The sequence below is a fragment of the Buteo buteo genome, chromosome 3 (genome assembly GCF_964188355.1).
Source record: "Buteo buteo chromosome 3, bButBut1.hap1.1, whole genome shotgun sequence".
NCBI lineage: Eukaryota > Metazoa > Chordata > Aves > Accipitriformes > Accipitridae > Buteo > Buteo buteo.
Window position 1 is genome coordinate 41,439,755 of NC_134173.1, and position 12,150 is coordinate 41,451,904.

At 42.2% G+C, this 12,150-nt stretch overlaps 1 protein-coding gene across 1 annotated transcript in view; it reads left to right on the forward strand.

Annotated features, from left to right (window-relative positions):
• Positions 1-5,734: 5,734 nt before the first annotated feature.
• Positions 5,735-12,150, forward strand: part of C3H8orf34 (chromosome 3 C8orf34 homolog) — a 180,483-nt gene continuing 174,067 nt past the window's right edge. The window contains exon 1 of the mRNA XM_075024344.1: positions 5,735-5,965. Within this exon, the coding sequence (XP_074880445.1) occupies positions 5,897-5,965 (69 nt within the window). The 5' untranslated portion in view covers positions 5,735-5,896. The remainder of the gene's footprint in view (positions 5,966-12,150) is intronic.

The window sequence follows — 12,150 nt, forward strand, 5'->3', positions numbered from 1 at the left end:
TTAGGAGGGTACCAAGAGCTCTGCTTAGCAGGCTGCACTGTAGTCTTAGCTGGCTTCCTAATAATGCCAGTCTGTAGTCTCCTGTACTTCACTTAAACTGTGAAATCTCAGAGCAGATTTGTCCTTGAAATGTATTTAATATACACAATCAGGTCCTGCTCTATTATCAGTGTGCTCATAAGTACAGCTACTTTTCCTTTTACTTATGTATTATGTGTAGCCAAACAGAAAACAACTATAAAAGCGCTAAAAATGGATATAAGCTGCAATAAGTCTTGAAAGAGTAGTGATTTCTATTAATAGTTGGATTGGTAATATGTTATTAACTAAATTTTTCAAGTTTAGATGGCTTTTTCTCTGAATAGGATGAGAGAAGAGCGTTCCTGAACAAACTATTGGAAGCAGGAAAGTGAACACGATGAATGAAAACAAATTACACAATACATCTGAGAATAAGAGGAGTCAAAGAGGTAGTCACATCCTTAAGCACAGTGTGGGTTTATGAATCTTGGATTTTCTAGTGACTTGTTCTTGTCCTTACTAAGAACCTGAGGATAACATAAGCTTTTAAGTTCCGAAGTGCTCCTGCCCTGCAGGGAATAGGAAATGTTTTACCACAGAGGCTGAGTGCCTGTGGCCAAGATCACACTGTATAAAGGACAAAATATCCAAAACTTAGGCTGAATTCTCTAGAATGATGATGCAAAGGAATCCTTGCTCTTTACAACAAGCCTGAGTCTAGCCCAGATTTTGAAGTTGTATGGCTCTTATCTTGGTGTGAATAGAAAACTATAGAAAGGATATTCAAGGCTGTCTAAACTCAAGCTGATGCTTGTGGGGATATTATCCTTTACTGAGTAGGTTTAAAAAACCCCACCAAACAAAATTAAGTATACCAAATCATTAACATGAGCCCTCCGGTGATGTTATTCACAGTTCTGTCTGCTAACTTGATATGGGATAAAAGGTAAATTGGATATTTCAGTACAATGTAGTCAGATGCTTCAATTTCTTTTGAGAACATGCTATCTGAGCAGATCTGTTTTTAGGGGAATACTAAATAAAAAGCTAGATGGCGGCTTTCTAGGTCAGGAACTGCTAGACCTCCATTATTTTAAACAGCTTGAAGCACTGCAATATTCAGCCACTGTGTGTGTGTTTGCGTGCTGTTTTAGAAAATTTTACAACAGGGGTTTGTAAAGTTCCAAGGCTATGCTTTAGCAATAAAAAAATAATGCCTCATGTATAAAGCGCAGGAACTCAGGGATTTTATTTTCCTGACGATAACTTTAGCTGCATTTTCTTTTAAAGTACAAGCATACTTTAAGAACTACATTTAGTCAGCTGTTGACTAATGGCTCTCTTACCTCTTCATGAAGTAGATAACGACTTTGCATAGCATATCAAACTCAATAGAAACAGACCACAGTAATGGAAGAAGAATTCTTTGTTACAAACTTATTACATTAAAGGAAACATTGACAAAATTGAAAGATTTATAAAGAAAATATCACCAGGTCTTGATGAATACTACCTCTTTTAATGTGCCTGCTAGTTGTTCTTTTTTTTTCCCTAATTATTTTTGAAAGGTTCATTAAGGAATTTCTGATGATTTTTGATAGTTGATACATAAGATATCAAAAGCTATATAACATAAAGCACTTTATGCATGGGAGCTAAAAAGCCATGTAAAGCTTAATAAATTAATATAGTGCCACTATAGATTTCTCTTAGATCTTAATGTCTCTTTTGCAGTCCAGATGCCATCTCAAAAAATGAACTTCCTACAGAGCATATGGATCAAATTTTAGCCAGCAGGGAGAAAATTGTTGACTTGGCGCCAGGTATTTGTAACCCACAGAGTACCTTTACAGACAACCAAGTCATCAGTTTCCTTTTCTGCTAGGCAGTGGCAGGTCTGTCTCCTGAAGAACACCTTCTTTGCATGTAAAGCCTGGGTATTTTAACTCCAGCAATGATGAATGGGTACTGCAAGTACCCATAACTTTGAAAATTCAGTGCTCATTGTTGGAACTGCAGCAATCTTATTCCTGAAAAATGGATGACAGGACTGAAATTATGTCGAGTACTATGGAATTACTTAATGGGTCCCTACTCTAGTGAAGTCCTTGAACTAAGTAAGTCAAACCTTACTACCTACCAAAACATGCACGCTCTTCTCTTGGTGAGAAGAGCGAAGGATGAGAAAACCAAGAACATAAGAAGCATGCAGCTCAGACATCACAGGTGTGGACACAGGATAAAAACTGAATAGAGTGTGTTCCCAAGCATCTTAAAATTAGCTCTGTTCTTTTGTCTCCCTGTTTGTTTTTTTTAATCTTACGGTTTTTACTTTGTGTGGTGCATATAATTTGAAATTGGGACACCTTTCATTTTTTGATGTCTGTGTGCAAATTCTTGCAGTCATTTCTGTTATTGCAGTTCAGTCCTGAGTGTTAGGTAGATGTGCATTCTGTATACTGTTCTTTAAAGAAAAGTATCTAGAAAATGAAGCAAGGATCATAGCAAAGCACAATAGAGAGACTCTATTTTATTACTTGGGTTGTAAAGTAATTTAGTTTCAGTTGCTTATACAAAAAGATTGCTGAGAGTAATATAAGCTTATGCATGTCCCAATCAGTAATTTTAATCCAAGAGATTTTTTTAAAAATCTGTGATGCTTTGGTATTAAAATGAAAGTTCATTTTAAAAGACCTGTATTAATACCAATTTTAAAAACTAACTTAAAATATCTTAATTAAATAAAAAAAAATGTTTTTCTTCTAACAACTGAGAGGACAGAAGAGACATACCCAGCTCACTGTGCTTTTTTGCAAATTACAGGTATTTATTGATAGCTATCTTAGTGTGGCTTTTCTTAAATCTAGCAACAGTTTTTGTGCTTTCTTGGAAAAAAGAGGAAAAAACGCTAACAGTGAAGTTCCTTTTCCTACTCTATCATGTCACTGAGCCTATGCTCTCTGCAGGAGACACCTGCACTCCCATACTTCAGCACTCGGAGAGCTTTCTGTCAGGGAGCTGCTGGAGACCTTCAACTAGGAAACAGTAGCATGAAGCTCTTGGTAAGGAACTGTCTGTATTCATATCTCCCCTACAGTGCCTTACCCATATCAAAGGATAACCTGTCAGTTAAGTGTTATAGGAGCTGTGGGATTACGAGATGTTTAGAAAGCTAATTCTGCATTTGGCCTTGGAAGCTTTCCCAGCCACAGTGGGATTGCTAGTGTGTCTCTCAAGCCAACTGGGAAGTCTAGATTATAAATCTGGGTGAGGATTAAGAGAGGGAAAAGAAGGTCTAAGCACATAGGAAGCAAAAATGAGAACAGATACCAGAAAGATCCATCATCCTTGGAGATACTCAAAAGCCATCTGGAAATAGTGCTGGGCAACCAGCTCTAGGTGACCCTGCTGTAGCACGGGGGCTGGACTGGTCCCTTCCAATCTCAACCATTCTGTGATTCTGTGGGAGAAAAATAAAAACTACAACCAAAACCCTGAGGTTTTAACACTGAGAACTTAGGATCTAGCTAATTGCACAATATGCAACCACAGACAGTTACGCTATCTTTAAAACCTCATTTAATAAGTTCTCTTTTCTATTTGTATTGCCAATAGTCTTGTTTCTTTTCTTCAGTCCTCATATTGGTTTACATAGAGCAGTGACAGTTTGCAGGTCCTGGTGCGGTCAGGTCCCAGCAGGTCTGGAAGTACCACTGCTTTGAAAAGTCAGGCTGTGTAGGGCCATAGAAACATATGTTCTCATTTTTGGATCATGGGAGGGAAGCATCATTTTGCAAAGTGGGAGACTTTTATCTATTGGAGCAGTCTGGGTTCTGGTGAGATTTGTGAAATTTTACAAACATCCTCATCTGATGGGAATCATTAGAGCCACTATAGAGGACCTGCATCACTGGCAATTACTGTTATGATTGTATGATCCTCATTAGGCTGATTAAACTAGGTTAGCACCATATTCTTTAAGTGGCACCAGGCAAGGCAGCTGTACTTTGCTGGAGATGATATGCTAAAACTCTAAGCTGGTATGAATCTTTGAAGACTACCAACACACTAAAAAACCAAATAAAAAAAGGCCATTTTTTAGTGACTACTATGGAAAATAAACACTCTGCCTCACTAAGACTGTGATGAGCAGTGAAACTGAGTATGATCCAGCAAAACCATTAAAGAATTCTACAAGCTATTGCTTATGTTACACAGTGCACTGCAAACTCTTTATAATACACTTACACCTGACCTCCTTCTAGGTAGAGGCATGAGTTTTAGGTCAGTAAGGAGGACTTTGAAGTCAAACAACAATCAATGGCTGTGGGAGCAGAACTCCCAATCTTTTGACTCCTGACAAAATTCATCCTTTAACAGTTTCTGAATCAGGAGAGGCTTGTACTCTTGCATTTGCAGAACACTACTTGATTGGGAGCAGGCAGCCTGATTCAGCAGATGTGCTGAATGTTCCCAATATTCTTCAAAGCTGTTTTGTGCTTCAAAAAAAATCTTATAAAAAAATAAGATATGTGTTCTTTACTGTGTGGTGGTTTGTTTGTTTTTTTTAACAGGTGAATGCTGGTACAGCAGAATCAGTTATTGCAGAAGAACATAAGTGTCAAATCCTGAGAAGCTTGTTTTTGTTTGTTCTTCTCTGAGGGAGGAAAAAAAAAGCTGGTTATGACCCTGCTTCCAGAAAAGGTGGGGAACTAATTACTTGAAGTGGAGAAAGAGTAAGTACTGCTTCTTTGATGTAGCCATTAACTCACTACTCCCTGAAGCTAGCTGGAAATTTCTCATTTCCTCCACCAGGTTTTGGACTAGAGCCCTTGGCTGTTGGAGGGAACTCACACAACCTGCGACCAGGGCGCACCTACATAGCTGCTTGCATTATTGTATTCAGATGCTCGGTGTCGCTAATTGAGAATTTCGTCGGTATCGTAAGAAAGGTAACATTTTAAGATTTAAAAGTAATTTAAACAAAATTTAAGGAAAAGAGCTGGCTGTAGTCCGTGCACCCCCATTCCCTTCTCTCCCAGAGACTCGTTTCACTCACTCCCCGCGACCCTCCACCAGGTGAAGTTTGCGAGTGCCGGTCAGGCCCCTCACACCGGGCGGCCCGCGGAGCTCACCCCCCGACCGGGCGGCTCCCAGCCTGGGGGCGCAGAGCAGGTTGGGGACCCCGGTAAAACGCCGGCGCGCAGAACAGCGTCCCCGGAAGGGGGGTGGAGAAGCCCGTCCCCGGGAGGGCAGGGGAGCGGCGGCGGGAAGGAGGCAGAGCAGCCCCCACCTCCCTCCCTTCCGCCCGCCCGCTCTCCTCCCCCTTCGCTCGCTCCCGCCTTTTGTGCGCCGGAGCCCGGGCGTCAACGGGCGCCAACGGCCGCGGCGCTGACAGGAGCCCCCGGCCATCGGCTTCGGGAGCGGCGCTGTCGCGAGGGCGGCAGCTCGAGCCGCGGCTGTTCCCGTAACCAAGGCGCTGCCAGGCACCGGCGCGCGCGCACACACACACCACACACACACAGAGCGCGGAGTGGCGCGGGCTCGGGGGCCGCCTTTGCAGCTCTTCTCTGCCCTGCACCATGATCCGCTCCAGGCAGCGCCCGCCCGCTGCTCCCTGAGGGGAGACAGCCCGCCGCCGCCCCGCGCCCCGTTACAGCGGGCGACTGGCACCCGGCTAACCACCCCCCCCCCCTCCCGCGGTTACCTGAGTTAGCTCCGTCCCGGGGACTTCGGGCTGCCGCCCCTTCGCAGCGCCTCACCCCGCTCCCGCTGTGGTAGCCCTTGGGCGGCGGGGGAGCGAGCCGCGAGCAGCGGAGGGACTGCAGCCGCCGCCGGGGAAGAGGAGCTCCAGCCCCCGCCTCCGGAGCTCTTCATGGCGTCTCACCAGCAGACCAGGATCCAAGCCTACCTGGAGAAGAATAAGATCGGTCCCCTCTTCGAGGTAAGGTGCGCTCTTGCCGGCCGACCCCCCCGATGGCCGCGGCTCCCCGCGCAGCACAGGTGAGCGCAGGGGCGAGGACGAGTTTGAGGCGCCGCTTCGGCGTCTGCCCGGCCGGGGAGGGGGAGGGCAGCGCCGGCACCCCCTGCCCTGCCGCCCCGCACCAGCTGTGTGCCCTCGTGTCCCTCCTCCGCGCCCCTCCGAGGGTCTGTCGGAGCTCCGCGCAGCCCTCCCTGCCCCGCTAGCCCGCCGATGTGCCCCGCTGCTTCGCCCCGCCGCGGGCGCGCCGCCCTCTGCTTCACAGGCGCCCGGGCGGGTCGTGAAAGAGGTGCCCCTTCGCCCTCCCACCCGCGGCCCCAGTCCCTGCAGGCGCCCACGCGGCGCTGCCCGCCTCGCCTCGCCGTGGTGGGACGGCGGCCCGGCGCCGGCCGTCCGGCCGCGGGGAGCGGCGCACCGGCTCACCTCCCGTCCGCCGTGACGGGGAGGGGGCGCTCCCAAGCCCCCCTCCTCGTCTCTAGGGCGGCGGCGCTGAGCAGCGAGTCTCGGGGGGGCGTGGGGGGGCGCCGCACGGCCCGCGGGCGAGACCCGAGACGCTGTCCTTCCGCGACCGGCTAGCGAGGAGAGAGAGGGTGGATGCCTGCCCGCCGGGGAACCCGCCCTCTGGACCGGACACTCGGGAGGAAATCTGTCCTGCGAAAAGTCCGTGTCGATGGTGTTTTCAGAAATTTTTATCTGCAGTCATACACTTGGGAACCGTATTTTTGTTATAGATTTTCCTTGGTCTTACAAAGATGCACTTGCTTGGATTTGTAGATGCACAGATGTGAATATTTTACTATTTTGGTGCATAAGCTATGAATACTTAGAATTTGAAAGGGTACTGGAGCAATTGTGATTATTACCATTTTATCATCCTGTTTCTCATACAGTTTTTACATCTAAATGCACATATATTATACTCTGGCAGTATTATCCCAAGACACAAGTCTTCCTTTTTCAGTATTTAACTTGTTCTCAATCAAGCTTGCTATGTATGAAATCTTTTTTATTCCGGTACGGTGGATGCCTTGTCTTCAGTGTATGTTTTGGGTAGCATTTGCCAACCCTCATAAGAAAGGTTCAAATTTTGTAGAAAACTGTTTGCTAAGGGTCAGTTTTTGTATTTTGCATGGGCTGAGGCTGTTGTGAAGGATTATATAGGCTCAGTGTCAGAGGTGTTAGATATTTTGCAATAAATAAACCCCCGTTTGATGGAATGGTAACTGGGTACTAGGGAACAGCAGGTGATTTTTCTAGTTCTAGAATTCTTATAAACGGAAACATTTGTGTGGTCCAATTTCCAAATAAAAGACTGTTCAATCGACACAGTTGCTGGGGCTATATACGTAACTGACTCCTATATTTTTCAATGGGAATTAAGTGCCTTGGGGTTGTTGAGGAGTTAGGCCCCTGACAGCTGTCATTTTCTTCTAAAATTTCTTAACCCATTGTCTTACACATTAAAATTCAAAGAAACTACTTGACATCACTGTTCTGAGTCACTGTGTTTTAACCTAGTTTTTCTGTAGTGTAACATGCTCATGTCTATTGTTTAAATAGGAGCATGTTTTAGTTATCAATAGTGGGGAAAAAAATGAAGAAGTTGTATTTGTTATAGCATTTCATATATCACTAAATATTTCACTCATCACCATAATGTAGGAATTTCATCGTAGTAGAAAGACTCTGTGGAAGGCTTTTTGCATAACCTTGCAGGCTGTCTACAGGTTGTTAGTGCACTCCTGTATACCGGGAAGAGATTTTTGTGTGAAACCCATTAGACCTGAATACTAGGGAGTGGATTTAAGATATAGGGCTCTAGCATTCGTGTAGCTGTTTAAAGTTATTTTAATCCATAACACTGGGGGGAAGGGGATCGTAATTCATATCTCCTTCACTTCCTGATTAGCCGTTTAAAATCTACTTACATATTTAATTTTGGTGATGTATTTTTTGTTCTCAACAGTCTTTTTTAAGATCTGTAACCTGTGCTTGATCTTGTAGTACTTAGTAAGGGGAAGACATGTATTTGAAGTTGACGGGAATTGCTCAAAGATTATGCATAGGGTGAAGCTTACGCTCTATACTAGTATTCCTATTATATATGCATTGTGGTATATCAAGAATACCATGTGTTCACAGTCAGATATATTCATTAAAGCATCAGTTTTTCATGTCTCCAAAAGTTCTGACACATTGAGAAGAGAGACCTGTGCTTCCTCGTTCATTTGGGAACAGCTCGCATTTTCTTACACCACTTCTGGTTTTGATGCTAATTAATCACCACTTGTCATGGATGACAGCCATCTTTTTTTTGCAGTGAGTACTAATTTTCTAATAGCAAGTCAGAACAGAATGGACTTGGATTCAGTTTTCTGCAGTGTTATTTGCTGAGCAGGTTATGACTAAAATAGCTCAATATATGCTTCAAGCCAACATTTTAGGAAGTGCATAAAATAATACTGGGTAATTGAGGGCAGTCACAGGAGAGAAGAAAGTGGAGAGAGGACATGCATGCTTTCTGAGATGAAGGCAGGGATGGTGATGCATAAACAAGTCATATTGCATACTTGCATAGTGAATGATCAGTGATCAGGAGGACTTAACGCCATTGATCTTGGACACTTATGAAGGCACAGTTAGCTGATGACTGGAACAGTGGTTTCCTGATGATGAAGTACAATTCCCCTGCATTAAAGTTGATCAGTAGATGCTGTTAGTTGCTAGCTGGTCATTCTGTTCCAGTTGCTTGCAGTTATCCTGGTAGTGTCTCTTTTCTCCATTCTGTCCTGTATTTGTGGCCTTCTGTTACCATGGTTAGGGCTTTTGGTACTTCATTAACTAGCAGTATCTACTTAACAACCTCTGTCAGTTTTATTTCTTCGCTGAAGTTTTGTATGGTTTGGCATTTGAATTATCTTTCTAATTTGTGTAAAAGAGAACTGTTCAAAAGAAGTGCTGACATGTGAGATGCAGGAAGACTGTAGGCCCTCCCTTGGTTAAAAAGTTGTTTCCATCTCTATAAAGAAAGGTAGGAGTAACCTTATGGTGAAAGAATTAATGAGCCTAGGCTGACTCAGCAGGCATCAGTCTTGTACTGACTACCAGTACCTGTTAACGGATAGTAGGAAGTCCTATCCACTCAGCTATGAATAGTAACACACAGATTCGCTTGATTCCAAACATTTTTACTAGTTAAATTCTTATTTATGGCTTAGAGGTGGGAAGGAAGGTGGGTGGGAATTAGTGTGTACATCTAAGACTGTGTCAATTTTGAGATTTAAAACAGATTGCAAAACAACTTCAATACTTCAGCCTCATTTCCCCCTGTTGAATGTGGGTCCTCAAATCATGGTTTTTCAAAACTGTTACTTCTCTGCCATTTCATTTTACAGGTGCCTAAGGTTTTTGCAGGTAAAATTCCTGTGAACCTATAGGTCAACTTCTAAATGCCCCAGGCCATGCAGATGTTGTTAGTGCTGACAGTAAGGTCTTAAGTTAACCCCTTAAATTCTGTCAGGTTTCATGAGTTGGCTTATCCTGTACTGTGTAGGTTGTGTAGGTTTTGTGTGTTATGTTTTTACTTTTTTTTTCTTTCGCTTTTGAAAGCTTAGACATCTTTCTGTAATAGATTATTGGCATCTGAGAATACTGTGGTTAGACACCTAGTTTAGGTTGAGGAATGCTCTTTAGAAACACCTCTCTTCTGGGATTTTTGTGATAATATGTAGCGTAGCACTACCTGATTTATATATATTTTTTTTAGGTTTTTTTTTTTAGATTTAACTTGGAATGTAACAAGAATTCTAAATATGAATTATTTCTGTGATGAAGCTTCTCTGTTGTTTTTTTCCATCTTTCTAAAATGTGAACAGGAGGTGTGTGCCTAAAATTGGCTGGGACAGAGTATTCAGAATCAGCACCCACTCATTTCTGTCTGAGTGAAGTGTTGACCCACTTTGCATTTCAAGCACCCAATCCAACCAATTCTTTTCGTGTGCTAATAATCTCAATGAATAATCCTGCTGCCTGTGAGTATCCATACATCTAGACTTCTGTATGACTCTTCAGTTGTGTTCTCATTTGGGCAACCTGACAGTTAGTTTCTGTGAATTTGAAAGCTGCATCAGCACTCTTAAGAACAGATTGCAATAAATCTTCAAGAGCTCCAAGATAAATTTAGTGTTTTGGAGTTTTCTTATTTATAGAACTGTAGCTAAAAAGCATCCGGCAGGTACATTGTTGTTACACAAACCAGAAGACTGTAATTTCTTTGAGTTATAAAAAGCCGAAATAACTCTTCTCAAAATAAACATACCAAACCCCTGGCTACCTAAGAATTTTTCTCAAAGTAATGTGGATTTAGAACTACAATTTTCGTTTTGAACCACACAAAGGCTGTGTTCATTTTACCACACTTACCTTGGTTGTTTTTTTTTTAGCAGACAAAATTTCTGAAGCAAATATAATAGGAAACTAATTTTTTTTTAATTTATGGTGTTTTTTTTCCTAAATGAGACTGCATTATTGGTGTATATTATGCACTGGCTTCCATTATTTAATTTAAATAAAATAACTAGGCTTCTGACTTAAACCTTAACACATCCTAATGCACCTGTTTGGTGACTAACAGTATTTGTAGTGCACCTTGTGACTGAGTTAGCCAAAGTTCGGGAATGAATTCTGGAGTTTGGACCATCTTTTGAAGCAACATTTGCCCTCAATTCTTAAATACACAAATGTAGACACAGTCAACTTGAGCATCTCATTTACCAGTTTAAGATTCCTCACAGTATCAAATTATGTTTTAAGCTGCAAAATCTGCAATGTGAGCGATAGGGATGCTATCAAAGAATTGTTTTCTTTTGAGCTTGCTCAAATCTTCTTTTATTTTATTTTGGTATTATGCTTAACTGGTTAGATTCTGTTGCTAGCATGAAGGGGTCTGTATTCTGGATGATGTGAATTCACTTTGAGAAGCATTTAATTTCAGGCAGCTAGATGGAGCCTTTGGAAGACCAAGTTTTCAGTACTTAGACATCACAAGCATCATTTTAGGTACTAACTGGTTACTCAGTGACATTGTTTCAGCCTGGCAGTCCCTCTTTCAGAGAAGCCAATATTAGCTGTTTTTCAACGGATGTGTGGAAACCAGCAGTGATGTAGAAATGCCGCAGTGTTACACAGTGGGGGCTAGGGAATCATTTATAAGTTCTAATTTTTTTTGTTGCCTGCTACAGTAGGACTTTGTGGTAGCCTTGATGTGCACTGAAGTAAAAGACCTACTTAAGGGGAATGAAAGTCAAATGGAAAAAAATGGTGCAGAGATGTCCTTTGCTTTTTGGAGAATTCACTGTGCATTCTAATAGTTGCCTTGCTAAAGTTGTCTTTAAGGCAAAACAAGTGAAAAACCCGGATTAAAACTATAGATAGACCCTTTCCCAATAACAAACAGTTCCATGAGCAACGGCTTTATGCTTTTTGCTTGGATTTTGTGGTGACCAACAAGATGCAAAAGTTATCAGAAATTTTGCTATGGATGGGGCATTCATAATTCTTCTCTCCTATGGAATCTGGGTTTAAGAAAGGAGGTTGGTTCTGAATGAGGAGAATCACATGTTTTGGTCTTACTACCTGACTAGTTAATCTCTCAACATTTGAAAGAACTTGCATTTTTGTGGTGTCTACTCCTCTGGGAATTTGTCTGAAATTAGTCGAAGGTTTAAAAAAATACTAGAAAGAGACAGTGAAAGAGATCACTGATACAGGTATGCATTTATGGGGTCACAAACATAGATGATAATCACATAAACCTTGTTTCCACAGTGGCAAAAACATTACTTTCCTGAATGGGAAATGTGAGCTTTCTTAATTGCTTTTAAAAAAAAATTCCTTCTGGGCACAAGACAGAAAGAAATAAAAATCAAAGTTATATTCTTTGTCTAATAGTAATAAATACATTTGAGGAATTGTATCTAAAATATGAAATGAGAAAATGAAAGAATCAGAATAACTTCTTTTTTTTTACATTAACTTTTCATGTTTTTAAACTCTCAAAATAACAATTACTTTATTTCTTGAGAGGGGGAGGAGAAGGTATTACTGGCTTGCCATAAAAAAATAGCTGGGAAGATGAGAGGTAGTTCTCA